At 41.4% G+C, this 27,870-nt stretch overlaps 1 protein-coding gene across 2 annotated transcripts; it reads left to right on the forward strand.

Moving 5' to 3' along the window:
• Positions 1–368: 368 nt before the first annotated feature.
• On the forward strand, positions 369–27,870 carry LOC125078659 (olfactory receptor 151). Of its 2 annotated transcripts, none has more exons than XR_007120950.1 (4): positions 369–1,253; positions 4,472–4,545; positions 4,898–4,938; positions 27,278–27,306. XR_007120950.1 is itself a non-coding variant. In XM_047691668.1 (4 exons), the coding sequence occupies exons 1-3, from the start codon at positions 369–371 to the stop codon at positions 27,318–27,320; spliced, it is 969 nt and encodes a 322-aa protein (XP_047547624.1). In that variant the 3' UTR covers positions 27,321–27,349; positions 27,699–27,870. The 2 variants fall into 2 exon arrangements, 1 of the variants encoding a protein (XP_047547624.1); XM_047691668.1 differs by lacking the exon at positions 4,472–4,545 and adding an exon at positions 27,699–27,870 and having other exon boundaries at positions 27,278–27,349.

The following is a 27,870-nucleotide window of genomic DNA, read 5'->3' on the forward strand; positions in this document are numbered from 1 at the left end:
CCTGCCCCAGGGTTTCTGATTTGGTAGGTCCTGGGTGAGACCTGAGAGTTTGTATCTCTAACATGAGGCTGATGCTGCTGATCCAGGGACAACACTTTCAGAATTGCTGTAGGATATTTGAAAAGTATACAAGGGGTAAAAGTCCCAGATCTTTCCCCCCTTTTCCTCTCATCCTCATGATCTTTGAAACACCCAGAGGCTGGTCTTTCTCCCAGCAAACTGCAAGGTGAGGAGAGGATTCATCCAGAAAGAGCCCAGGATCGTCCAGCTGAGCCCAAGTGCTCAAAACTAACTTCATCCAAAAGTCAAAGATGCAGCCTTTCATGGGCTCTTCTCTCCCATCCCCACAGGGCCTCCAAAACAGGAGAATGGCTGCAGAAAATCACTCTACAGTGACCGAGTTCATTCTTAGGGGATTGACAAATCAGCTAGAGCTCCAGCTCCCCCTTTTCTTCCTCTTCCTTGGGATCTACTTGGTCACCATGATAGGGAACCTGGGCATGTTCACACTGATTTGTCTGAATCCTCAACTTCACACCCCCATGTACTACTTCCTCAGCAATCTGTCATTTGTGGACCTCTGCTACTCCTCTGTTATTACCCCGAAAATGTTGGTGAACTTTGTGTCAGAGAAGAACACCATCTCCTATGCAGGGTGCATGTCACAGCTCTACTTCTTCCTTGTGTTTGTCATTGCCGAGTGTTACATGCTGACAGTGATGGCCTATGACCGCTACGTCGCCATCTGCAGCCCTTTGCTCTACAATGTCATCATGTGTCGTCAAGTCTGCTCCCAGCTGGTGGCTGTGGTCTATGCCATGGGGCTCATTGGCTCAACAATAGAGACTGGCCTCATGTTAAAACTGTCCTATTGTGAGCTCTTCATCAGTCACTACTTCTGTGACATCCTTCCTCTCATGAAGCTCTCCTGCTCTAGCACTTATGATATTGAGATGACAGTCTTCTTTTTGGCTGGATTCAACATCATAGTCACCAGTTTAACAGTCCTTGTTTCCTACGTCTTCATCCTCTCCAACATCCTCCGCATCAGCACCACAGAGGGCAGGTCCAAAGCCTTCAGCACCTGCAGCTCCCACCTTGTGGCTGTGGGGATGTTCTATGGATCTACTGCGTTCATGTACTTAAAACCCTCCACAGCCAGTTCCCTGGCTCAGGAGAATGTGGCCTCCGTGTTCTACACCACAGTGATCCCCATGCTGAATCCCCTGATCTACAGCTTGAGGAATAAAGAGGTAAAGTCCGCCATGCAGAAAACACTGAGGAGAAACGTGTTTTGAGGTTAAGTGTTACTCTTTCTCAATTTTAAAATTAAGTTGTTTTAATGCCAGAGGGAAGCTCCCTGAATGCTTACCCAACCATGATGGGAAATGGGTGCTTGACTACATGGTTGGATGAATGCCTCCTCCCCTTCTTTCGTCTTCCTTCCCTCTTTCTCTGGACTCTCCTTTCTGTTTGAAATCAAATAACTTCAAGTTCATGTTTTCTTTCACTTGAGATCCATTTTTTCTGTCCTGGACCCTTTGGTAAACATTTACTATCTTAACTAGAATTTAACATAAATTTTAAACTTTCAGCATTGAGTTTGAAAGTCACCCATTGTTTTATTTATTGTTTTATTACCTTCCCTACAGAAAATATTATTCAACCCAATTCTTTTCTGTGTGTGTGTGCCAGTGAGTGCACAAGGCAAAGAGAGGTGAATGTGAAAGTCACTGAGAAGTGAGACACAGCTACTTGCTCATCCGGACCTCCTCTCCTCTCTTCACTCCTCTCTACTTGTTCCTGCCCGAGAACCTCTGCGTGATCCCTTTATGTAATTTCATAACAACAATAAAAGTAGTTAAGAGCCAGGCACATGTTTTGAGATGCTTACCCTGAGCCATGCAACTCCCCTAAATGCTTTAGAGGTATTATTTCAATAATGCCTCACAACACATAGGTACTATTGTTATCCCCATCTCACAGATATGTAAACTTGGTTCAGTAACTTGCTGTGGTCACACAGCTGGCAAACAAACAACACTGGAATCTGAATCTAGTAACTTAGAGCTCACAGTTGGCTCTCACGCATTATCCCTTCACCTTCAGGCTGACACTCCATTTGAACAGCCTCTTAAGTTTGACCTATATATGCTTTTCCAGTTTCGGGTACCTCCAAAAAATAATTTCTCAGGTCCCCACCTTTTATCGCCTGCCCCAGCCTTTTTCCCTTTGTAGAAAACTTCTTCAAGATGACTAAGGGAAGATTATACCAGAGTGAACAACATGACCCGGTTTGCCAGGCCTTTTCCCAGCATTAGCACTGAAAGCCCTACATTTCAGGAAATCTGTCCAGTCCCAGACAAAGCAGGTTGGGGGAGGGGTTCACCCTAGATGACACATTGCAGCAAAATCTCTTGTCCTGCTTAAATAACTGATAGACTTAATGCCAGCCTCACTCAGTAAATCCTGTGGCCTTGGGACAAAGTTTCTTCCTGCTCCCCTTGCTTATAATGATATCAAGGGTAAAAGGGTTAAACTCAGCGGCCTGACATAGGGCAAAGGATTTATGGACATCCTCTTGTCATTTATAGCTCTTTTTGGTATCAAGCAGTGGTTTATTATGGGAAACAGAAATAACTACTCTTCTCAAGGAGAAAGGAATCTAATACAGGAAACTAGTTGCTTACAGATTTTTGAATGACTGGAGAAGGGGTGAGAAGACCCCCAGAGTGACTCCACAATAGACATGATCTAGGCGTCCTACTGCCCCTGTCCTCACTTCCCCCATGAAAATTGCCTCTCACAGTCATGAATAGCAGAACCTAGGATGAGCATCACCTGGAAACCTGTCAGAAATGCAAATTCCCAGGTCCTCTATGGGCTCCAGGCCTATAGAATTAGCCAAAATCTGTGCTTTAGTCAACCCTCAGGTGATCCCAAGACACAGTGAAGTATGGGGAAACTCCTCCCACCACCTTTCCAGTGGCAATTCACATCCCAGGGCTCCAGCTACCAGGGCATCTGGGTATGTAATAATTAGTTTTTAACCTGACCAGAAAGAGAGTAGAATGGATATTGAAAGAGCCATTCCCAGGTGGCTACCCATTCTTTCCTGATCTTTCTTCAGAAATAAGATCGCTACCACTTATAAAAGCCCACTGGTTAGGAAAAAAAAGAAAAAAGAAAAAAAGTAGGAAAATACTTTTTAGCTGAAGATAAGACACCGTAAAGCCAAATAAATTGGTGAATATCATATATCAGAAATTAGGATATTTGTTCAGCAAAGGACACAGGGGATGGAGATAATAGAAATAAAGTGGAAGATGATATCTAACTAGCATATAGTAGAAATGCAGGCAAACCAACGAGAAGAAAACCATCAAGAGAAAACATGGGCAAGGTATATACAACAATCATGTTACATGACAAAACCTGAAGGGCCACCAAGCATGTCAAGAGACGCTTCAACCAATTACTAAATGGAGCAGGGCAAATTAAAAAGCTCTCTCTTTATACCCACCACGGGGTACATAAAAGGACAGGCTGTGGCAGAGACTCAGCAGCAGTTAGAAGCAGAGGATCAGCTATGAGTGATGGAGCCTAGAGCTCGAGGGCTGTGCGAGATCTACAACACATTACTTACGTATATAAAATTACATGCACACAAACAAACAAACAAATTAGAAAGAAAAAATAATAACATAAAATATACATTAAATAGGTTGGAATGGATACCCAAAGAGACAAGATGCATGGAAGTAGGGAGTGGGGAAAAGAGAAATAGAAATAAAAGTTCCTTTTTCTAGACTCAGCCCCCAGATGCATACCAATCAACACGGCCCAAGAGCCCGGGGTTCAGAGCTGGCCACTGGACTGCTAAATGTGGACACAGGCAAGCCCACCCTCAACGTCTGTGAGACCTAGAGAAAGATTCTCTTAATATTTGGAAATGAATAATCAAGCTAACAAAATGTTAAATATTTTCTTCTTCCTACCTTGACAAATATACCTTCACAACCAGCTAAAATGCCAGGTTCAAATTTAGAAATCTCAGAATGTTAAGAGTTCTGCACCAGAATGTGATATTAAGGGAAGGCTCTGCCTGGTCTCCAGCCCCCTGCCCACGGCCACAGTGTGCTCCCTCCACGTCCTCCCACCAGATTCAGCCCCCTCTGTGAGGGGCCTCATAAAGACACATTTACGGATATCCTCGAGTCCAATCTCCATCCATATCCCCCGGACGCAGCCATCCCCTGGTAATCCCTTTGGTCTAGGGATGAACAACCAGCTGTATGGTCTACTTTTAGGGGATGGACCTTGGGAAAAGCCCTATAAGCAGGTCAAGGGCATTCGAGGAGGGAATTCTGGCATCCCAACATTGAAAGCAAGTCCCCCTTAGATCTGTTCATCCTTTGGGGAAGGGGAGGCACAGCCAGAGAGACACTGAGGATGACACACCTCTCACCAGGTCTAAGAAGGCTGGAGTGGAGGGAGATGACCTTTGCCTATGCGTCTGCTCATAGCTGCTTCTCTCCCTGACTGGTAAGTCCTACAGTTGAGATAAGTTTGTCCTTCATATTGCACTTCCCAAAGCATCTTTTTTTAGAGTGAATTCAAATTTGTATGCAAAAGACTGTTCTTTATCAGAAAGCATACTAAGTTTGAGATAACTTTAATTTCAGCTTTCTTGGGGGTTTTTCCTACTTATTATGGGTGTGGCATAGAGTTTTCTTAAAAAGAGAGGAAGGCCATGTAAGTGCATAAACTTCTCACTCATTTTTCATACCATTAGAGAGAGAAGGAGAGTGTTCACTGGAACATCCTCTCTCATGTGTTCTCTGAGAAGGACACTCAGCCTGAACCTCAAAGGGTCTTTTTCTTTTTTTGCCTGTAGGTAACAATACGGCATTGTATACTCAAAGATTTGCGAAGATGGTAAGTCTTGTGTTGTGTTGGTGTCACAAAAAATTTTTTTAGATAGGAGACAGAAGGAAACTTTTGGAGGCGATGCATAGGTTCATGGCATTGAGTGTGGTGATGGTTTTCGTGGATGTATACTTATCTATGAGCTCATCTAGTTGTATACATTCAATACATCAATCACCTCAATAAAGTGTTTTTCTTTTAAATGGCATCTTAGTGCTCAACAGCAGTTAATGCTTACTGTCTTGTGAGACCATCTTATATAGAGTTTACAAATAAGAAAAATAGGGGGTGCGTGGGTGGCTCAGTTCTTGTGGCCTCCGACTCTTGGTATCAGCTCAGGTCATGCTCTTGGGGTCATGGGGTCATGGGATGGAGCCCATTGCACTCTGCGCTCAGTGGGAAGTCTGCTTCTCTCCCTTTTCCTTTGCCCCTCCCCAACTCGCACGCACATGTGCTCACTCTGTCTCTTTCCAATAAATAAATAAATCTTTAAAAAAAAAATAAGAAAAAGAGAGCTAAGTGAGTTGTCCAAAGTGTGGAAAAAACAAAGACCACCGAAAGAGAACAAGCAAAGGCTATTTATTCAGAGCTTGCTGTAACAAGGAACGAATCACTCTGGCTTGCCTTTGGTAGAGAGATTCATGAGGATGTCAAGGAGGCAGAAAAAAGGGAAGGGCTTCAGTGGTGCTCTCATTGGAGGTGGTTGACATGGGGAAGTTAGAGGCGGGGCTCCCTCTGTGATTGGCTGGGGGAGCGGATTTGGCTTTCTCTGGTCTGGGTTAGAACAGAGGGCAGACAGCAGCAAAGCTGGCAGTCAGCAACTGAATCCTGACCATTCTGGGCTAATTCTTTTTCTTTTTTTTTTAATATTTTATTTATTTATTTGACAGAGAAAGAGAGATCACAAGTAGGGAGACAGGCAGGCAGAGAGGGGGGGGGAAGCAGGCTCCCTGCTGAGCTGAGAGCCCAATGCGGAGCTCGATCGCAGGACCCTGAGATCATGACCTGAGCTGAAGGCAGAGGCTTAACCCACTGAGCCACCCAGGCTCCCCTTCTGGGCTAATTCTTGCACAGGCTGTGGTTTGGCTTCACAGGCTGGTTGCTCCACAGGTCGTGGGTAAGAATTCCATTTTTATACAAGGTCTGGCCATTACGTGTTTGTGTATTCAGTTCCTCAAAAGTTACACAGTGAAAAAACTGATACTACCATCCCTGGTCTTTCGACTGCAGCTTTCAAAGTTCATGCCTTTTGTACTTCTGTATCCTGCTATGCGATCCAGAGCTTTTCAGAAGGCTCTCATGTAGTTGAAACAGCTTGGAAAAATTCCAGGGCAAAGGTATAGAAAAGATGCTCTTTAGAATCAAATGCACAGTTTTGGAATCAGAACCAGAGCTAAACCTTCATTAGGAAAAAGAAGAAAATGCAGTCATAATAATCCCAAGCAGAGTCTTGGGGTTCCATTCTCATTCCAAACCTCAAAATGAGAAACTTCAACACATTTAAGCAAATTTCGCTCAAAGTCCCACACCAGTTATGGAGGGTCGCTGGCCCATAGCCTCCCTTTCCCTATCACCATGCTGAAAATTCCTTTGTGAGGGTTTAGCACAAAGCAGTGGAGCTCTACCAGTTCAGGGCAGCTCAGGGTAAGCAGTCTGACACTTGGCTCAGCTGAAGTTGGATCCTTTTCCAGCAAAGACTCTCTCAAGGCCAAGTATCCCTCTAATGACCCGAGGCCAGGACAGTTAGAGAAGCATCTCCTGCTCGCAGCATAGATAACTGCTCAGAGCCAGCTGCCTGAAGTTGTCCTATCCTGGGATCCCTCCTGCGGTCTCTGCCTCCCCACCCCTCTCCACCCTACCCCAGTGCCCAGCAGTATCTTGGGGCTTGTATACACAACTGCAGGGCACATGCTCTCTGAAGGCTCGTGGCCAACGTACAGTCACATTTATATCCTTTGGCTTCCTCCTGCCACTCATATCATTGGCCCACGAGTTACCCCCTCGGGAACTGCCACTGCATCATACAGTGGGAGTCTCCACCACCTTCCTGTCTTTGCATGGAATTTAGAGTAAGGCAGCTCCAAGTGTGAAGCATACATTGACCAAGTTTCATTACTTGGGGCTGGGCTGGAAGCAATGAAGCAAGTGCTTAGGTACCAGTAAATCGGGACACCAAAAAGATTTTTTAAAACATCTCTACAATCTCCCAGTTTAAAAAAGAAAAAAAAGCCAGAAACTACTTTAATTTCAGAATAGAGGTAATTTTTGCTCCATTTCAAATATTAAAATTAAATTTTGAATTTCACGTGGCTGAGAGAGAGTGGGCACCATAATTGATTCATGGCCTGAGACCCTACTGTCATTGAAATGTGTCCTTGACTGATAGAGGAGTGGATGTCAAACTTTAGCCTGTATCAGAATGACCTAAGAGGCTTAGGAAGACAATGTGCAGGGCTGTACCCCAGAGTTTCTGATTTACTAACTCTGGGGCCCGGTTTGAGAACCTGTATTTCTATAAAGTTCCCGGGTGATGCTAATGCTATAAGTTGGGGACTGCACTTCAAGAAGCACTGCTTTAATTAAAAGGTGTCCATGTAAGTCACATTATCAGTGTGTCTGACCTTGTTCCCTGAGGAAGTGAAATTCAGAATGTAGTCGTTATTGGGCTCCCCAGCACCAGAACCCCCTTGTCTGTCTGGAGACCTTCCCGGTTCGACTGGAATTCTTCCCAGTTGGTAGCTAGTAAGGCCAGACAGTACTCTCCAGATCTCTAAAAGGTACAGAGAGACCTCAGCCAATCAGATTCCCCCACTTAGATTTGCTTCCAGAGCAAGTGGTATGAAGAAGCAAGGAGAATTTTGAGTCCATAATGGAAAGACAAAGGTTATACTCTCTTGCAACCAATGGTGATATATGTGTAATGGAACCAGTGATGATAGCCAATGTCCGGTGTGACTTAAAGCAGCACATCCCTTACTTGTGGTCATAACCATGATTCTAGCCCCTGGGCCTTCCCGTGGTTCCTAATTATTTCCTAAACTTGGTTCCCTAGATTCTGTACAGTTTTGTCAATTACCCCGTATCTGTCCAATACATTTCTCCCCTGCTGAAGTTAACCAGAGTCAGATTGCTTCCTGCAGTTAGGAACCATCACAGGCTGTATCCAGAGATAGCCAGTTGGAGCACCCAAGGGAAGGGAGGGGGGCAGAGAGCATTCCAGGCTGGAGAACAGTTCTCACATCCTGTGACTGTCATGAGCCCCTCCACCATCTTCGTAGTGGGGTGAGAACAGCCCTCCCCTCTTGCTTCTACACAATACTCAATGTGTACTTATACTTGTTTTTTCCCTTCCAGACTCTTTTTACTGGTGTAATATACCCTCTCCCCAAAAAAGGACAAATAGGCCAAATTCCAGAGATGATTATTCCTTCAGAGAGCATCATCTTTGAGGAAGTGGGTAGGGGAAGTCTGTAGGCCATTTGTCTCACAAGAACTATATTTTAAAAAGATAAACTAGGGGCGCCTGGGTGGCTCAGTGGGTTAAGCCGCTGCCTTCGGCTAGGGTCATGATCTCAGGGTCCTGGGATCGAGTCCCGCATTGGGCTCTCTGCTCCGCGGGGAGCCTGCTTCTTCCTCTCTCTCTGCCTACTTGTGATCTCTGTCTGTCAAATAAATAAATAAAATCTTTAAAAAAAAAAAAAAGATAAACTAATGCTCTAATGTGAGCAAAACAACTCTAACCACATTTGCTTGCAACCTAGATATCTATGAATCTGCTCAAAATTTACTGGGAAACTTCTTAAAATAATTTAATACGTCACCCAAATTATTTTCAAACTCAAATAAGGCTGACATCCTTATTGTTTACAGGCTAACATGTAGCATAGTTGGCATTTCTATTTTAAATGAACCCTGGTTATAGTAGTGCTCCTTTTATGTGACACACACATGCACGCACACACATGTACATGCACACATGCACACTTTGTTGTCTGCTAAGGACTAATTCATTGCCTATGTTATACAATTTATTTAATTGGTTTTATGTTTTAAATGATTATAGTGTATAATACAGGGTGTGTCTTTATTTTTATGACAGATAATTGGCCAGGCCTTTATTTGTTTTATACTCAATCTTCACTTGGAAACCATGTCCTATTTCTTAACATCGTTGCTATGGAAATACATGATTAAGTTTTACAGTGTGCTAAGCACTCTTTTCTCAGAGTCCTAAATGATAAGTAGAAGGTGTCTGGCAGACAAGGGGAGAAAGATTTCCAGGTAGGGAAAGCAAAGCTAAAAAAAAGACAAGGAGGTATAGAAAATACATTGTGGAGCATAAGGAATAACACAGAGGACACAGGGAGATGGAGAGGAGAAAGGAGTTGGGGGAAATTGGAGGGGGAGATGAACCATGAGAGACTGTGGACTCTGAGAAACAATCTGAGGTTTTTGGAGGGGAGGGAGGTGGGAGGTTGGGTGAGCCTGGTGGTGGGTATTATGGAGGACACAGACTGCATGGAGCACTGGGTGTGGTGCATAAACAATGAATTCTGAAATACTGAAAAGAAATTTTAAAAATAAATAAAAATACAAGTATATTTAGGAAAAGGTGGGTGATAAGCTAAATCAGTGAGTGTACTGAAGAGTTAAATAAGAGAGCTTTGGGTAAGAGTGCTGTGATTCTTGATCTTATGTGTCAGTTTGGCTTTATCATGTTGGGAAGAAGTATGGCTTTGTTATTGTCTTTATATGGAGATTAAGTACAGTTCAAGGAGATACATTTAGATGCCAAGTTGACCATGGATGAACTGTGACAGCTGATTTTATATGTCAGCTTCTCTGAGCTATAGTATCCAGTTGTTTGATCAAACACTAGTCTAGAAGTTGCCCTGGATGTATTTTGTAAATATGATTAACATTTATGATCATCTGACTCTAAGCCATAGTGTGGGTAGCTCTCATCCAGTTGGTTGAAAGCCTTAAAAGCAAAGAAATTTCCTGGAGAAGGAGTTTTGCCTCAAGACATAGAATCCTGCCTTAGTCTCCACCTGCTGGTGTGCACCAGATTTGAGATTCAAAACTACAACATCAGCTCTTACTGAATTCCAGCAAGCCAGCCTGCCCTACAAATTGCAGACTTGTTTGCTTCCACAACCATGTGAGCCAATTCCTTAAAACAAATCTGTAGATTGGGGGCGCCTGGGTGGCTCAGTGTGTTGAGCCTCTTGCCTTCCGCTCAGGTCATGATCTCAGGGTCCTGGGATCCAGCCCCACATCAGGCTCTCTGCTCGGCGGGGAGGCTGCTTTCTCCTCTCTCTCTGCCTGCCTCTCTGCCTACTTGTGATCTCTGTCTATCAAATAAATAAATAAAATCTTAAAAAAAAAACCTGTAGATAAGATAAATCCTATTGATTCTGCTTATCTGGAGAACATTGACTGATATCGGCTGCTGATAATTAATCCTCCTCCCCTCCACACTCTGAGTGGTGAGCTAACTGAGAAAGAAGACAGGAGCCACACAAAACAAGACCAGCCCAAACACTGAGAAGTTGATAGGACGCACCGTCACCGCTAGCCTGTTGGAGCACCCAAGGGAAGGGAGGGGGGCAGAGAGCATTCCAGGCTGGAGAACAGCTCTCACATCCTGTGACTGTCATGAGGCCCTCCACCATCTTCGTAGTGGGGTGAGAACAGCCCTCCCCTCTTGCTTCCACACAATACTCAGTGTGTACTTACACTTGTTTTTTTCCCTTCCAGGCTCTTTTGTTGCTATAGTAAACCCCCCCACAAAAAAAAAGTACAAATAGGCCAAATTCCAGAGATGATTATTCTTTCAGAGAGTAACGTCTTTGTGGAAAAGGGTAGGGGAAGTCCGTAAGCAATTTGTCTTACAAGAGCATTATTTTAAAAAGATAAACTAAACAGGTTGGAGCTGTAACCATAAAAGGACTCTGTAATTTCCTACCTACTACCCCAGATTAACTTTACAAACCAGCAGAACTGGCCATAGTAGTCTTCCCTGCAAAGGGACAGGCCTGTCCTAAAAAGGGAAGGTTCAGGGGGTGGGGCCATACTTCACCAGTCCTGTGTCCTAGCCCCCACACTCAGGACTCACTATTTTCTCTTGGGGATGAGTCAGGAGGGAATGCAGACAAAGAGAAAGGATTCCTCCCATTTTTCATCATCCTGGGGTACAGAAGGAATAGGTACCCAGTTACCAGTTAGGCCAGAGCCGGTGGCCCCTTCACAGATGGGGCAATCATTTGCCCACAGCAGGTTCCCTTCCTGTCACATCTCAAAGACTCCCTTATTAAGTTCCATTAAATATAGTTGAATACTGTGATACCTTCAATTTTTAAACTACCCCCAAGAGATAATTAAGAAATCTTAAGATACAACCTCTTTAAAAGACTATTTCCCTTCTAGCCTTTCTCTCCACTGGTCAGAGTTTGGATCTGTTGCTGGGAACCCATGTGTAATTTGGGGTAAATACACAAAGTGTTTCTCAAGTCAAGAGCAACCCAGAGATCTCCCAATCCAATCTGGGAGTTCTTTTGGGAGACGAGCTGTTTGTGAGGGAGAGGAGCAGAGAGATGTACAACTATCATTCTTAATCTTTAGCTTTCCTGTGTCCTGTCCTTTTTTGTCCTGTGGGCTGCTGGGGCAGGCAAGGATACAAGACCGGATTTAGTGCACGGGATCCACAGAGCAGAGCAAATCTGGTATTGGGTGAGGCAGGGAGAAGAGAGAGGCCCTAGCCATGGGCCAATAAGGCACAGGAGCTAGAAAAGCAAAAGCAGGAAGGAATACTTACTTGAAGGTAGGCAGGAATCACTTCCTGCTTCCTGGTGACCTTTACATACAGAGTAGGGTAGGGCCACTGTCAGCGGCTGATCATTTCCTGCTTCCTGGTGATCTTTGCATACAGAGTAGGGCCACCATCAGAGGCTGGTGGGAAATAAAATGTTTCCCAGAGAGAGGACTTGTAAGAGGCAAGATTAGAATCTAGGTCAAGGAAATGAGGGCTTGCCCAGAAAATTCAGACAATGTCACTCAGAGTCCCACTAGAAAACAGCACACTCACATTGGACAGTTTACCCTACACTCAAGTTCCAAAAGAATTTATGAACAACATGAATGCTGAGGTGCCTGGGAGGCTCAGTCAGCTAAGTGTCCAACTCTTAATTTCGGCTCAGGTCATGATCTCGGGGTCATGGGATTGAGCCCCACTTCAGGCTCCTCACTCGGTGCCAAGTCTGTTTAAGATTCTCTCCCTCTTCCTCTGCCCTTCCCCTTGCTCATGCTCTCTCACATGCTCTCTCTCTAAAATAAATAAGTATATCTTTTTTAAAAGAGCATGAGTGCTAAAGAAATGGGGAAGGGTGAAAAGGAAAGAAGAGGAAGAGAGAGTGATCAGTTTTAAATGGACTCTATAGGTATTGAAACTTTGGACCTGCCCCCCCCCATCAGAGATGATGCCTACAGAGATAAAGTGAGTAAAAACCTGAAATAAAGATACTAAGACTGATGACTACAAAGTTAGTGCCCATGACTACAAAATCCACCAGGCATAACACAGGAGCTATTTCAGGAGAGCTAGAGGAAGGGGCTACAACACACCTGTTAAGAGTTGTTGCTGTTGTCATCAGAAAACGTGGTCAGTCCGGGCCTCCGGTCAAGCCACGGCTCTACCAAACATTGTAACGTGGGAACCAAGCATGTGCAGGAAGGAATCATTAGAGAACACAGCCTCCACAGTGACCATAAGCCACTAGTCTCAACACACAGTGGTCACTGATGACAAAGAACGAAATAAAAGTCTTGTAGTTTACGTAGTGATGATGATTAATGAGTTCAATTATTTGGGGTGCACTGAAAAATGAATAAAAGAAAACTTTGAAGGATAAACTAAAGATAAGAAAAATAAGAAGACGAAGGGGTATGGAGTGACACACCACTTCCCTAAGATTAAGAAAAGGTAAATGACCTGCGTCTCTGGTCTATGTGTGAACTCTGAAAGGATCTAGCAATCATGCCTGAGCCACCCTTTTCTGGACAGTAATCTCTCAGTTTAGAAAAGAAGAATCTTATTAGAGGTTGAGCCATTTCCTTACCTTCAGAATGAGAATTTATCTCCAAATCAAGAGAATGTCTAGTTTCCATGCAAAGGAAGGGGAGGGAGGTAGTAATGGCTATCCCTTCTTGTCCCTTTCCACACTTATGTGTGCTCTTCCCTTATAAATTCATCTGCAGGTCTGAAGTGTCCATAGGTCCTCAGCATATCTCCAGGCCAAGTGGGGTGGTGCCAGACTGTGCGCCAGAATCCAGTACTAACAGCATCTCAGAGAGATTGAGTAGTTGCCCAGGCTCTCAGAACTTGGCCTTGAACCAGGTTTAAGACTGGTACCTGGGGGAGCACCTGGGTGGCTCAGTGGGTTAAGCCTCTGCCTTCAGCTCAGGTCATGATCTCAGGGTCCTGAGATCTAGCCCCGTATCGGGCTCACTGCTTAGCAGGGAGCCTGCTCCCGCTTCTCCCTCTGCCTGCCTCTCTTGCCTACTTGTGATCTCTCTCTCTCTCTCTCTCTCTCTGTGTCAAATAGATAAATTTTTTAAATCTTTAAAAAAAAAAAAAAGACTGATACCTGGGAAGACCTCCTCCTTTGATTCATTCTCCCTCACCCCACACCCAAACAAGAGGAGGGGACAAATCCAAACCAAAATCCACATCCAAAACATTCCACTGTGGGACTCTAGGTTGGGAATGGTACCAAAAGACGTGAAATGCAGCCACTCTCCCAATAGTGACATCAGAGCTGAGTCCTATGTTCCCTTCCCCTGCTGCTTCTAGAAGGAAAAATGCTGATAGTGGAGGTGGGGGGCAATCCTGAACCTATATCCTTCTTTTCCCTATTATTCCAGGAAAAGAAGAGCCTAGTTCCTTTCTTTTTTGTTAGCCTGGCAGGAATTCTGAGCTAAAGACCATGATTTCCAATTAAGACTGTGCCTAGAAGCTCCTCTCCAAATGAAGAAGGAAAATATCCTTTGCCTGTATCACTGTGGCCATAAGATGATTTTTATTTTATTTTATTTATTTATTTGACAGAGAGAGAGAGAAAGAGCACAAACAGGGGGAGCTGCAGGCAGAGGGAGAACCAGGCTCCGGGCGAGCAGGGAGCCCGATGTAGGACTTGATCCCGGGACCCTGGGATCATTGCCTGAGCCAAAGGCAGACGCTTAACCAACAGAGACACCCAGGCACCCAGCCATAAGATGATATTTTAAAGAGTTTTATTTTACATGTAGATAAATCAGAGGCCTAAGTAGTAATCAAGAAGTGGTTTCTTCAAATACTCACCTAGATACTATAGGAAACAGGGTATCATGGCCTTTGAGATCATACGTGAAGCACAGTTTAACCAATATGGTGCACAATTTCACTTCAACCCTGGCACTGCTTACTTCAGAACAATGGAGGCAGGTGCCTACTCTTTCCGCTCCCCAATTTGGTCCCAGGGCCCAGAGTGGATGCTATGCAGGAATCCCCACACTGGCTGTCTTCAAAGATGACCAAAATTCCATAACACAACTTACAGATCTGGATATTGGATAGGGTTGTAACATTTCCACATGACAGTAGTGCTTGATTTTATTTTACTTTTTAAAATATGTATGTATATATACACGCACACACACTATTTTACTATGTATATGCATATATATTCCTCCATTAAATAAATTATATATGTATATGTGTATATATAAAATGTAAATAAGTACATATTTATGCACATAAATATGCACATATTTATGCACATAAATATGTACACATTTAAATACATATATATATATACATGTTTATATTTCCATTAAAAAGAGGTTGAAGATGGTCTTTAAAAATCAGCAAAGGCCTAAACATCTTCAATATGGGTTCAGACTGGATGATTCCTTTATCTACTGCCACCTGGTGGCAACATGCCTAAAATTCAAAGACGGAAATAAAGATCCTGCTCAGGAGCTCCCTGTAGCCCAGGAAAGACTGACGATTAGTTCATAAACGCACAGAAAACCCAGATTTTGATTTACAGGTATATCTGCACAGAGGTGCCTGGGTATTAGGAGAGAGAAATGGGAAAGGAATGCCATAACATTTAAAAATGAACACCAGCCCTTGAATGTAGACAGAAATGGAAAGTACAATATACATCAATATACAATATACATCTAAATTTTTTACAGTAAAAGAAAAAGAGAGGGAAAGGGTATTGGGAAGAACATTTTTAGTGTAAGGAGGGTGATCTTCTGCTTGTACACTGAGAAAAACAGTTAGTAGGGAAGAGAATATTAAAGGTACAAGGAAGAAAACGGAACATTTAGGATCTGAAGTACCTGAGGGGATGTGATGAGGTGGGGCCAAGAGCACATGAAAAGGCATTTTACCAAATTCCATACTCATTCATTATGTCTAAACATTAAATAAATAGAAATTGATAGTTCTTCAAATGAATTGAAAACATTCTTAATGTAAAGATATTCATTACTGTTATAGACTGGTTTGTGCTCCTCCCCTCCAAATTCATATGTTGAAGCCCTAATATGACTACATTGGGAAAGGGTCCTTTAAATAGGTAATTAAGTTACAATGAGGCCATTAGGGTGGGCCCTAATCCAACACCTCATCCAACTGGAGTCCTTATAAAATGAGGAAATTTGGACACTGAGAGAGACACCAGGGATGTGTGCATACAGAGGGAAAACCACGGGAGGGCACAGGGAGAGAACATCCATCTGCAAGCCAAGTGGAGGCCTTGGGAGAAACCAAACCTGCTGATACCTTGATCTTGATTTCTAGCCTCCAAAACTGTGATGAAATAAATTTCTGTTGTTTATGCCACCCAATCAATACTATTTTGTTATGGCAGGCCTAGCAAACTAATGCATTCCCATTAAAACCTACACCAAGAAGAGGATGCCCACTATACTTAATATTGTATAGGAGGGAAGAGGAAAATGCCATTAGGCAAGAGAACAGAATTAGAGGCAAAAGAATCAGAAAGAAAGAAGTAAAGCCATGTGTATGTGCAGATGAAATTATTATATATCTGAAAACTTCAAAAGAATTAATGAAAGTTACTAAAAATAATACCAATAAAATTGCAGGAATAAAGTAAAAAATCAACATACTTCATATACAAATAGTAGCCTGTTGAAACATGCAATCATAGACCTCATTATAATAGAAAAATTAAAATAAAATTCCTAGGTAAAAATTCAACAAGAACTTTATAAAACCTATCTGGCTAAAGATAGAAACATACTTAGGACACAAATGAGTTCTAACAAATAGGAAGACATTCCATGTTCTTGGCTTGGAAGAGTCAACCAAAATATATCAATTCTAATTCTGTTTGCAAATGTAACATCTCAATAAATATAGCCTCAGTTTTTTTTTTTTTTCTGGAGAATACAAACTGATTATAAAGTTTATAAGAAAGAATAAATAAACAAGAATAGCACAGAAAATCCTGGGGTTGTGGGGATTGGTGGGGAATGCACAATGTATAAGAGCTGACCCTAAGATATGGAGACATTATAAAGCTTCTATAATAGCACATGAAGAGAATGGTACATGGCTGGAGAAGAATATAAAACTTGCATATGGACTTGAGAACAAGTAGAAATTTAATATTTGATGAAGGTAGCATCTCAAGCCAGTAGAAAAAAGATGAGTTTCCATTTTTTTAAATAGTGATGGTACAACTGGATAGCCATATGAACAATAATAAAATTAGATCCATTTCTCACACCATAAACAGTGGAAATTTCAAATGTGTATATTTATATCTCAGACAAAAAGCTAAAGTCTGTAATATAGAGAGCTTCTAAAAATTGAGGATAAAAAGACCTACAACCCAAGAGAAAATGGACAAAAGACATGAATAGAGATTTCAAAGAAAATAGAAATATTAATTCCTTTTAAACACATGAAAAAATGCTCAACTTTTCCCATGTGAGATGTCATGAAAAGTATACAGAAAAGATAATTCAAGAAAAATTGGGGTTGAAACTTCCTCTTCCAACCATGAGGGAGTACTAGGGTTCAGATTTGCCCTATGCCTTAGACTAGAAAAATAGAATATATGAAACAACTGTTTTCAGATGTTGACAAAAAGCAGCAGAAGAATATAGTTCCAGGGGAAAAAGGCGGGGGGATAAATATGATCACTTTGATTTTATTCCTAGAGGCAATTTCCAAACAGGAGTGCAGGGAAAGCAAAGCAAACATAGTCTGGTAATTGTGCTGAACTGAGGAGACAGATGCTGGCAGGTGGGGAGCCCAAAGCAACTAGAGTATTGGAGCAAAGAGAGCCTGTTCAGGGGAGCTCCAGAAACCTGCATAGAGGTCTACTTGAGACTTTGGTTCAATACCAAATCTGAATACAGTTAAATTCCATGAGGCCAGATTTGGGGGAGGGAGGAAGGGGGGAAAAAAATCTAGGACAAAACCAACTACCAGAGAATATTAAGCAGAATAATTCCCAGAGCTCATGCAGCCTGGACTCATTTGAATTCCTGCCAGACAGAGTGAAGAGAGTTCAATAAATACATGGGGCATACCCTAGGCTATTCTAGATGTATCCAGAAAAGCTTCAAATTTTAAAAGAAAGCCTGCTGGAAGAAAGCCTAATACACTTAAAACAAATACAATAAGATTTTGCACTCAACAACATAAAATCTGTAATTTTACATGCCATTAAAAATTACTAGATATGGAAGAAGCAGAAAAATGTGATCTAAAACCAGGAGGAAAATAAGTCAATAGAAACAGCCCAGAAGTGACAGAGATGATGGAATTTGCAGATAAGAACTTTACAATTAACTGTTTTAAATATATTCAATATTCTCAATAATTTAAAGAAAAATGAACATGATGCTAAAAGAAAATGAAGATATAAGAAAAAGCAAATGGAATATCTAGAAACTTAAAAATAAATATCTGAAGAGGAAAAAAATCACTCAATTATATTAACATCAGATTTTACACTGCAGAAGAAAATATCAAGGCACTTGAAGACAGAGCAATAGAAACTCTCTAGGAAGAAAGACAGAAAAAAGACTGACATAAAAATTAATAGAACCTCAGTAACCTTTAGAACAATAGCAACCAGTCTTACCTCGTTCTAACTAACCAGGTATAGTTTGAGTCCTAGCAAGAGAAAGGGGGGAAAATATTTTTTTAAAGTAATGGTTGAAATTTTTCCAAATTAGATGAAAATTATATATCCATGTATCCAAGAGGCTCACCTAATCTTCAAGCAGAAATGACACAAATAAAACCACACAAAGTTGTACCATAATCAAATTGCTAAATAGCAATCATAAAGTGAACATTTTAAAAGCAGCCAAAGAAAATAAATGAAAATTAAAAATAAAAGCAGCCAAAGGATAAAAACACATTATAGACCAAAGAACAAAGATAAGAATTACTGCAGATTTCTCATCAGAAACAATGCAAGCAAGAAGATAATGGAATAACATGGTTAGAGTGCAGAAAGAAAACAATTAGCACTCTAGAATTCTGTATTCAATGGAAGTATCTTTCAAAATTGAAGGTGAAATCAAGATTTTTTCCATACAAAAGCTTCAAGATTCTGTTGTCAGTTGACTGCACTGAAAGAAATGTTAGGGGAATTTCTCTAGGCAGAATGACAAAGATAATTTGGGGAGCCCTTGAAATTGTAAAATGTAACCTTGTATATATAAATGTAAACTTGGAGAGCACTTAAAATTATAAGTACATGGATAAATATAAAAGATATTTTTGTAATTTTTTATATCCTTAAAAATAAAGCAAGGAAAGATGATAGAAAGGGAGGGAAATGGGCTGCAATTTTATGTAAGATGGTGAGGTTAGACCTCATCATAAAGGTGATAATTGAACAAATACTTGAAAAAGACATGGCTAAATTGTGCTTGGTAATATCAGCTATTCTGATGTCCTGTTGTGTAAACATAGCTCAATGAAACATCCTTCCCAGACAATACATTTTTGTCATGCATTTTAGTAACCATACCTTAATCCAAAGCCCTGGCTTTAAGGGAGAAAGTTTTAGACATAGAGATTAAAGAAGAAAAGGACTTTCTGAGCATTTTAAGAAATCACAAATGGGGATGCCTGGGTGGCTTACTCAGTTAAGTGTCTGCTTTCAACTCAGGTCATGATCCCAGGGTCCTGGGACTGAGCCCAGCATCGGGCTCCTTGCTTGGGGGGAAGCCAGCTTCTGCCTCTGCCTGCCACTCCCCCTACTTGTACTCTCTCTCTCTCTCTCTGACAAATAAATAAAATATTTTTAAAAAGATACTCAGGGGTGCCTCGGTAGTTCAATGGGCTAAGCCTCTGCCTTTGGCTCAGGTCATGATCTCAGGGTCCTGGGATCAAGCCCCGCATTGGGCTCTCTGCTCAGCAGGGAGCCTGCTTCCCCCTTGCCCTCTGCCTACTTGTGATCTCTCTTTTTCTGTCAAATAAATAAATAAAATCTTTTTTTAAAAACTCAAAAATCACAAGTCTTATAACAAAGGCACCTATGTTCTTTTCCTATATACCTATGTAGGTCTATAGGATATATAGGGTATATACATGTATACTATATACATATATATCCCTTTATAGGGTATACCTATATATCCAATTCTGTTCTTAAACACCCAGCCCTGGCTGCTCTGAATTCCATTCCTTGTGGAAGGGATCTGATAAACTCACTCCTTCAAGGACTAATACAGTTGGTATGTGAAAATCTGTATTCTACATTCCTTATTAGGTACATTTATATTTTAATGAGGACAGACTTTTTAGCCAATAAATCTTGATTTGAGGAAATTCAAGTTTCAGCAAGTTGGAGAGTTAGATGTATTTCTGGTCAGAGTTGAGGGCTGAAGTCCCTTTGGAGAAATTATGAAATTATAGCACAAATACCAAAATCCATCTTCTTCAAGGCCTGTTTATGTTGATGAGTATATATGCACACTTATCAGTGACTGCTTATTTTTCTTTATGGCCCCTATTCAACCAATCTCAGCAGTGCCAGTTGGTATCTTATTTATAGATTTTTGCTTAGAATTTTTCTACGTCCTTCAGTGTCATTAATAAATCCCAAGCTATCTCCTCAATCTCACTGTACAAAATTTACAAATAGAGAAAAACAATTCATTATCACAAACTTCACATAAGCCCCATAAGGCATAGTCTCCTTGGGACTTGAACACAAATAAGACCTCAGGGGTTCATTAAAAGTTGAGTTTTCTCTAAGAACCTTTGAGGCTCTTGCTTGGATGATAACAACCCCAGGAGGAGATCCTCTGACTTGATGTCTCTTCAGAGACTGTTGCCATGGAGACATCATTTCAAAGGCATCTCAAAACTATTAGAGCCACCTGCTTTTTTATTTTCTGTTTTATTTTTGGTTTCTATTGAGGTAAAATTCACCATTTTAAGCATTTTAGGTTGTGTATACTATAGTTTTTAGTACATTTGCAATGCCTTGCTATTATAAATAGTCACTCCCTACTCCCACCTACCCTCAGCCCCTGACAACCACTAATCTGCTTTCTGTCCCTATTGAGTTGCCTAATTCGGTCATTTCATATAAATGGAATTGTAAATATGTGGCCTTTCGTGTCTGTCTTCTTTCACTCAGTGTAATGTTTTCAAGATTCATTCACGTTATAGTGTGTGTCACTATTTCCACCTTTTCATGGCTGAATAATATTCCATTGTATGGATATACTACATTTCTCTTATCCATGCATCTGTTGATGGACTTTTGTAAATAATGCTGCCTGAAGAGCAGTCAGCGGTGAGAACTTAGGATCTTCTCAGATCTGTTCTGAGCACGTGCCCGTGCTGGGCATGAGTGTGCCATTCTTGATTCTCAGGAATATACAGGAACTTTTCAAAGCCTCTATTTCCCAAAACATCTTATTCCCTAGTCTTTCTTCCCAAGTTTGCCCCAACTCTTATCCTTACAGTCACTAATGTATTTGCCTTTAAACACTTCTCACACATGTCCTCTTCCCCTACAGCCACCCTAGCCCTGGGAAAAGTCCAGGTTACTTAAAGTAGAGATCTTTGAGCTGGCCTTTCAGAGAACCATCAGAGAGGTCAAAACAAATGACTGTATTCTTAGAGAATTGGGTCTGTTGTTCTCCCTCCAGCACTGGTACTTGTGCCAGGAATGCAGGCTGTTGTCTCCAAGGCCAACACCAAGCCAGAGCAGGAGATGCATCCAGGATAAATTAAAATACCACAAAGCTGTCCTCCTGAGATTTAGCTTTTTTCCCTTAATTGTGTGTCTCTGTTGCTGCAAGCTTTTGGTTGGTATCCAGAGTTCCTAGAAAGTTAATTTCAAAAGTCTTTCAGCAGTTTATTTATTGCTTTTGTGTATAAAAGGATGTGGGGAGTTCCCTACTCTGACATTTCTGCTGACATCCCTCTAGAATCATCAGATATATCCTAGTTCCGTGATAAATGATATGGCTCCGCTAATTATTCAGATCATACACTTTGGAATCAGTCTGATCTCAGTACAAATTCTGCCTTTGCCACTTCTTAGCTGAATGACAGTTGAAAAGTTGATTAACCTCTCTCTGACTTTCAAACCCCTTATCTTAAAATGGGATGATAAACACAACTCAAAGAGTTATATTTATGAATAAATGGTGCCATTTCTGGCACCATAATTTAAGGTATAAAGTTTATGATACAGTGTGGGTTTCTCTGTCTTTACCATTGAAATCTGAGCCAAGCCTAAAGGAACATGGTTAAGACGGGTATTGTTAGTGGAGAGGAGTGGAGGGAATCATATGAAACCATGTATTTTAAAATGCAACACAAAAAAGTAAGTTATAAACAGTGTATATAATATGGTCTCATTTCAAGGAAAAAAAGGCACATGTGTCCATACAAAAAATATCTGGGGGCGCCTGGGTGGCTCAGTGGGTTAAGCCGCTGCCTTTGGCTCAGGTCATGATCTCAGGGTCCTGAGATCGAGTCCCGCATCGGGCTCTCTGCTCAGCAGGGAGCCTGCTTCCCTCTCTCTCTCTCTCTCTCTCTCTGCCTGCCTCTCTGTCTACTTGTGATCTCTCTCTGTCAAATAAATAAATAAATAATCTTTAAAAAAAAATATCGGGAAGGTAGACATTAAGTAATTAAAAATGTTCATCATTAAATAGAGGAAATATGGTGTTTTTAATTTCTCTTTTTTTTCTTACCTACTTATATTTTCCCTTTTTTTCATGTGCATACATTGGTTTTGAAATTTTAAAAAAATGCTTTAAAATGCTTTTGAAATTTTAAAAAAAAGCAGTAATAAGATCCCTCTCCTGTTTATCTCCAGAAATCCAGTAAATCCATTTTACTTTAAAAAATAAAGTCCTACACAAAAGTCAATTATAGCAAAATGGCATGTTGCGGGATGGACTGGTGGCCAGAAGTCCTGGGTCCCAAGCCCAGTTCTGTCTCTTGCTAGCTACCTGGTAACTTGAGTAACTTTTTGAGCTTTAGTTTCCTGGAAGATGAAAAAATTATAATAATACAGCATTCCTCTTTTCCCCTGTGCTGTGCAAATAGCAAACCCTCAAGAATAAGGTGCCTGAGAGACACCAGTGTACATATTTAAGAGGATACAAACTTAGGACAGTGGCTCTCAAATGTTCATGCATACCAGAATCGCCTAGAAAAGTTGTTAAGACTCAGATCACAGGACTCATCTCCAGAATTCTGATAGATCTGGGTAGGGCCCACGGTTTCTATTACAAATTCCCAGGGGTTGCTGATCATGCTGATCTGGGCACTACATGTTAAGAACCACTGAACTAGAGGCAAGGAGAAAAAAAGTTCTTCGGTTTCAAGTTCCAAGTCCTCTCTCAGTTCTGTGACCTTGGGCAAATCTCTTAATCTATCTGCTCTTGAGTTTCTTCACTGATAAAAAACATATTACAATTCCTGCTAATAAGTACCATCTGCCCCCAAGATTTTTATGAGGATTAAATGATTTAAATGTGTGAAAGGAATGCATAAACTCTACTGAATTATGCAAATGGCATTAATTATATAAGTAAGGCAACTAAAGTAACTAGAATTTAAATTATTTTTATTTTAGGAAATACATCTTAGACACAGATGTCTGTCAGTTTAGATTCCCAACAATGAAGACGCACGCTTCTAGAAAACATGTCTAAGACTTGAGTACTTTGCCACTGTGGAGATAATAGCGCTTTGGTTAAATACCATGATGTGAACAAGTAAATAATAATAATAAACAACCCAAGAGTTGAAATTTATTGAACACTTGTTTACCAGGTCCCACGGTGATTTAAACCTCATGATTCTATGAAGTAGCTACTATAATGATTCCCAAGCTGTAGCTAAGGGAGTTTAAGCTTCTGGTGGTCATATAACTTGCTCGGGGTCACACAGTCAAGATGGGAAACAGAGTTTCTAAATAATATGCTTACAGTGATCTTTGTTGACTCACTTCATTTAGATATTACTTGTTAATTGAGGGCCCAGAATAGTGTCTAACTCATTATAGTTATTATGAGTTCTTTGCTAAGGTAATTATGCCAATTAGATTTGATTGGGATTTAGTTCTCTTAAACTTGCTGAACCCCCAATTCTTCTTTCCTATCCCCCCAACATACATACATCACAGTTTGAATTTCTCAATACTTATTGTCTACTGCACTCTAAGTATGTTTCTTTATTGGTTCTATTTTCTTTTTTCCAGAGTGAATGCTGTCCCCATGACTTTCTATGTCTTTCTTCTTAATATTTCTGCATACTTCACTCTCAGGAGTGGAGTACGACATGAGATGGGAATTTAAGAACAGACAGAGTTCTTGGGACCCCAATATAAAGGATACACAGAGGAGGGACATCTGGTTCCCCACTCAAATTATCTTTCTTTTGATCTATAAAAATATTATATTTTATTTCTAGTTTCACTACTTCTAACCCTGACCTAACCTGAATTTTCCTGAGCTCCTCTCAGTACAGAAAAACCAATAGATCTCATCTTTTTTTCTTAGTTCCCTGATTTTATTCAAGACAAACTACATTCCAAACCTAATCTACCTAATTTTTAAGCTATAAAATTATTCTGATCCTGAATTTTTCAAGCTAGAAAATTCTCAGTTGATATAATCTAATCTTTCTTTTTTTTTAAGATTTTTTATTTATTTATTTGACAGAGACAGAGATCACAAGCAGGCAGAGAGGCAGGCAGAGAGAGAGAGACGAGGAAGCAGGCTCTCTGCTGAGCAGAGAGCCCGATGCGGGGCTCGATCCCAGAACCCTGAGATGGCTTAACCCGCTGAGCCACCCAGGCGCCCCTAATCTAATCTTTCTTTAATAGAACACTGTAGAGAGTCATAGATCCTTGACTTTCCAGCATCATGGGGCTTAACCCAACTACCAACTTATTGGATTCAGTTTCATGTACAAAGAAAATCTAGTTACTGGCATAAATACACAAAGTACTATATCCTACTTTTTTTTTTTGCTTTTTCAAAATTTTCAAAACGTACACTCACAAACATATATAATTTTTCACAGATAAATAACTGATAACATACATCTTTTTTGTGTGGATATATGCAATTCCTTTTTTTTTTATTATTTCTTTCCTTCATCTTTGGCTACATCATCCATATACCACATGCAGGCATGTAAAACAGATTCTTCATGGTCTTCTAACTTCTACATCTGTGTGCATTAAAATTCAATGAGTCAATCTCCATTAATACCAATATGCATGATCACACGTGCCCCCCCCTTAATACCCATCACTGATGTTGGCTAATTGAACATAATAAAAAGAAATATACTGATATGCATGGGCTGTCAGAGTGCAGACTATACCCCTTTTACGTGCTGTCACCCCAATGACTGCCCTCTGACTTAGCTGGTAACTAGTCTCTCCTGCTGTATTGGATCATAGAGCTTCAGGTCCAGGGAAAATCTAAAGTCAATTTCCAGCTGCCTAATGGCAATTCATATTTCTATAGCAACTGAGCATTTGAAAAAAAAAATTTCCATATGCATTATCCCATTTTGGGTTTACAGAACACCTTGAGAGTTGATATTCTGACTTCTCACTTGGTAGATCAGGGCAGGACTTGTCATTCAGTACATGGCAGAACTAGAACCACGCCACGCTGCACTCCCTGGATTGGGATAATGTCAGCTTTACATTATCATGTTCTGGTGAATATTTTGGGATCGCCTGTATGAAAACGGAGATTAAATTTCTGAAGCAAAATACACATCCAGACCCAAGAAATGCAGCACAAAAAGTTTGATCTCTGAATGTATGAAAAGTCTGTAGGCAGGAAAAACTCCCCAGGCCTTGGCCATTTCCTCTAGCCATGCTGATCTCTGAAACACGGCCTGGACCTTCTGACTGCTAACAAACAGAGTGTAGTGAGATGAGTAAAACACAGGCAACAGTTCAGTGGGGCAGATGCTCATAGCTGGCCTCCCGCTTGGAAGAGAATTCCTGCAGAACATACCTGTATAGGGACAGAGCTCATTCTCTGGGACTCCCCATGGCAGCCAGGGCTCTGGCTCCTCCTCTTCTAGGGAGCACCACCGGGGCAGGAGGGTGGGGGGGTGCGCATGCTGAATGCTCTAATATTTCTTTTTTTTTTTTTAAGATTTTATTTATTTGACAGACGGAGATCACAAGTAGGCAGAGAGGCAGGCAAAGAGAGAGGAGGAAGCAAGCTCCCTGCTGAGCAGAGAGCCCGATGCGGGGCTCGATCCGAAGACCCTGGGATCATGACCTGAGCCGAAGGCAGAGGCTTTAACCCACTGAGCCACCCAGGCGCACCTGCTCTAGTATTTCTTACTTCTCAGCCTCACACTCCCATATACTACATCATCAGAAACTTACTGGTAGTGGTGTTTGTGATGGGGTTGATTGGCTCAACAGTAGACATTAAATTATTAAAACTGTCCTTTTGTGAATTATTCACCAGTCATTACTTCTCCCATAGTCTAGCATGCAGGATACTGATAGGATAATTTTCTTTTTGGCTTAATTCAACGCCTTTTCTCTCCTGCATCCTCCACATTGGCAGGCATCACGGAAGCGGGTCCAAAGCCTTCAGCAAAAGCTCTGAGATTTTTCTATGGTCTGATGCATTCATGCTCAGATTGTTGCCTCTCTGATTGCTTGCTGTAGAAGAAGCCACTGAAGGATCAATATCATGCAGCCTCCAGAAAACACGGTTACACTGTCCTCCAAGAATGGAAGTTTAAAAACCAAATAGTGTCTTATATTAATTGGGAAAATAGTTCCAGCCTTGTGTACCCCTTAAAAGCTCCTCAGGTACTCTCAGGGGCTCCTGGACCACATTTTAAGAACCTGTGCTTTACATTCAACAGACACAAACTTTAAAGTTGGAGGATGTTGGGATGCCCGGGTGGCTCGGTGGGTTGAGCCTCTCTGCCTTTGGCTGGGGTCATGATCTCGGGGTCCTGGGGTCCAGCCCCGCATCCAGCGCTCTGCTCAGTGGGGGGCCTGCTTCCCCCTTCCCCTCTGTCTGCCTCTCTGCCTACTTGTGATCCCTGTCAAATAAATAAATAAAATCTTTAAAAAACAAAAAAGTTGGAGGATGTTAATTGTCAGTGAAGATGAGGGAATATAGGAAACTTTGTGCACCACTGCCATTCTAGAGAGCAATAGGATACGACTTGAGACAAGGTAACTATATGCTGCCCTATGACCCAGAACTTCTAGGTCCTTGATATATATCCCGACAGAATTTTCCTGAAGGACCACGTGGGGAAATGTACATTTTCTGGGGCACATGTAAGAGTGAAATGTGTGTTCGTCAACAGGCAAAGGAGGAGGTAAAAACAACAGATTAGCTGTGAACATAGCAACATGAATTGACTTTAGAGGCATAGGGTTGTGTAAAAAAAAAAAAAGAAACAAACAAACAATAAGATATAAAACACAAAATCACTTATGAATATTAAAATTGTAGTACATAGGGGCGCCTGCGTGGCTCAGTTGTTAAGCGTCTGCCTTCGGCTTGGGTCATGACCTCAGGGTCCTGGGATCAAGCCCCGCATCAGGCTCCTTGCTCAGTGGGAAGCCTGCTTCTCCCTCTCCCACTCCCTCTGCTTGTGTTCCCTTTCTCGCTGTGTCTCTTTCAAATGAATAAAATCCTTTTTAAAAATTGTAGTACATAGACTTTTAGGTAAAGTGAAGTATGTCAGGGCAGGGAATAAAAGGCTATATTTTACAAATATATAACTACAAAAATTATGTTTTGTTATCAGGATATCAGGAAGCTTTGGAAGAAATAAGGACAAGGTGAATTAAACTTCCAGAGGGGACACACCCATTTCGAGGTAAGAGGACAATCTCCAGGAATTTTCACCCTGGAGGAATTTTCTGCTTGTGGCTGCCAACTCACCATTGGCTTTGGTCCAAGCAAAGGGGCTCTGTTGGGGCTAAAATGAACTATTGGAGCCCTCAGCAGTTGTTAGGAAGGTGGAGTGACAATTGGAGATGTGAGGGACTTTAAACACGCACCCAGACTTCCCCCACAGGACATTCCCCACATACTGGTGGACTAGACCAACAGTGACATCTCCTACAGCTCTATGGTATTTAGGAAACAAAGACACTGCACAGAGAGGGAGCCTGCATTCAACTCACTGATACAAATTCACTCAACCTGTCTCTCCTTCAAAACAGGGGCCAGATTGTGAAACTAACTACAGGCAGTGGGAGGCTAAAGAATTAAGCTGAAATCCTCTAAAGAGGATAATGGAAACTCTCCAGTCTTTCAGAGATTAAGAGACAAAGACCCAACAGGCTCCCAATCAAAAACCTGGAAAGATCAGGCTCTAAGATTAGAAAAAACTAA

The sequence above is a fragment of the Lutra lutra genome, chromosome 10, assembly GCF_902655055.1.
Source record: "Lutra lutra chromosome 10, mLutLut1.2, whole genome shotgun sequence".
Classification (NCBI taxonomy): domain Eukaryota; kingdom Metazoa; phylum Chordata; class Mammalia; order Carnivora; family Mustelidae; genus Lutra; species Lutra lutra.

Excerpts from the sequence above, each read along its gene's own strand:
- LOC125078659 (XM_047691668.1), top strand. The coding sequence starts at position 369 with ATGGCTGCAGAAAATCACTCTACAGTGACCGAGTTCATTCTTAGGGGA. Across the intron at positions 1,254-4,897 it reads ACAGCTTGAGGAATAAAGAG|GTAACAATACGGCATTGTAT; the intron begins GTAAAGTCCGCC and ends TTTTGCCTGTAG. Across the intron at positions 4,939-27,277 it reads CTCAAAGATTTGCGAAGATG|GATATCAGGAAGCTTTGGAA; the intron begins GTAAGTCTTGTG and ends TTTTGTTATCAG.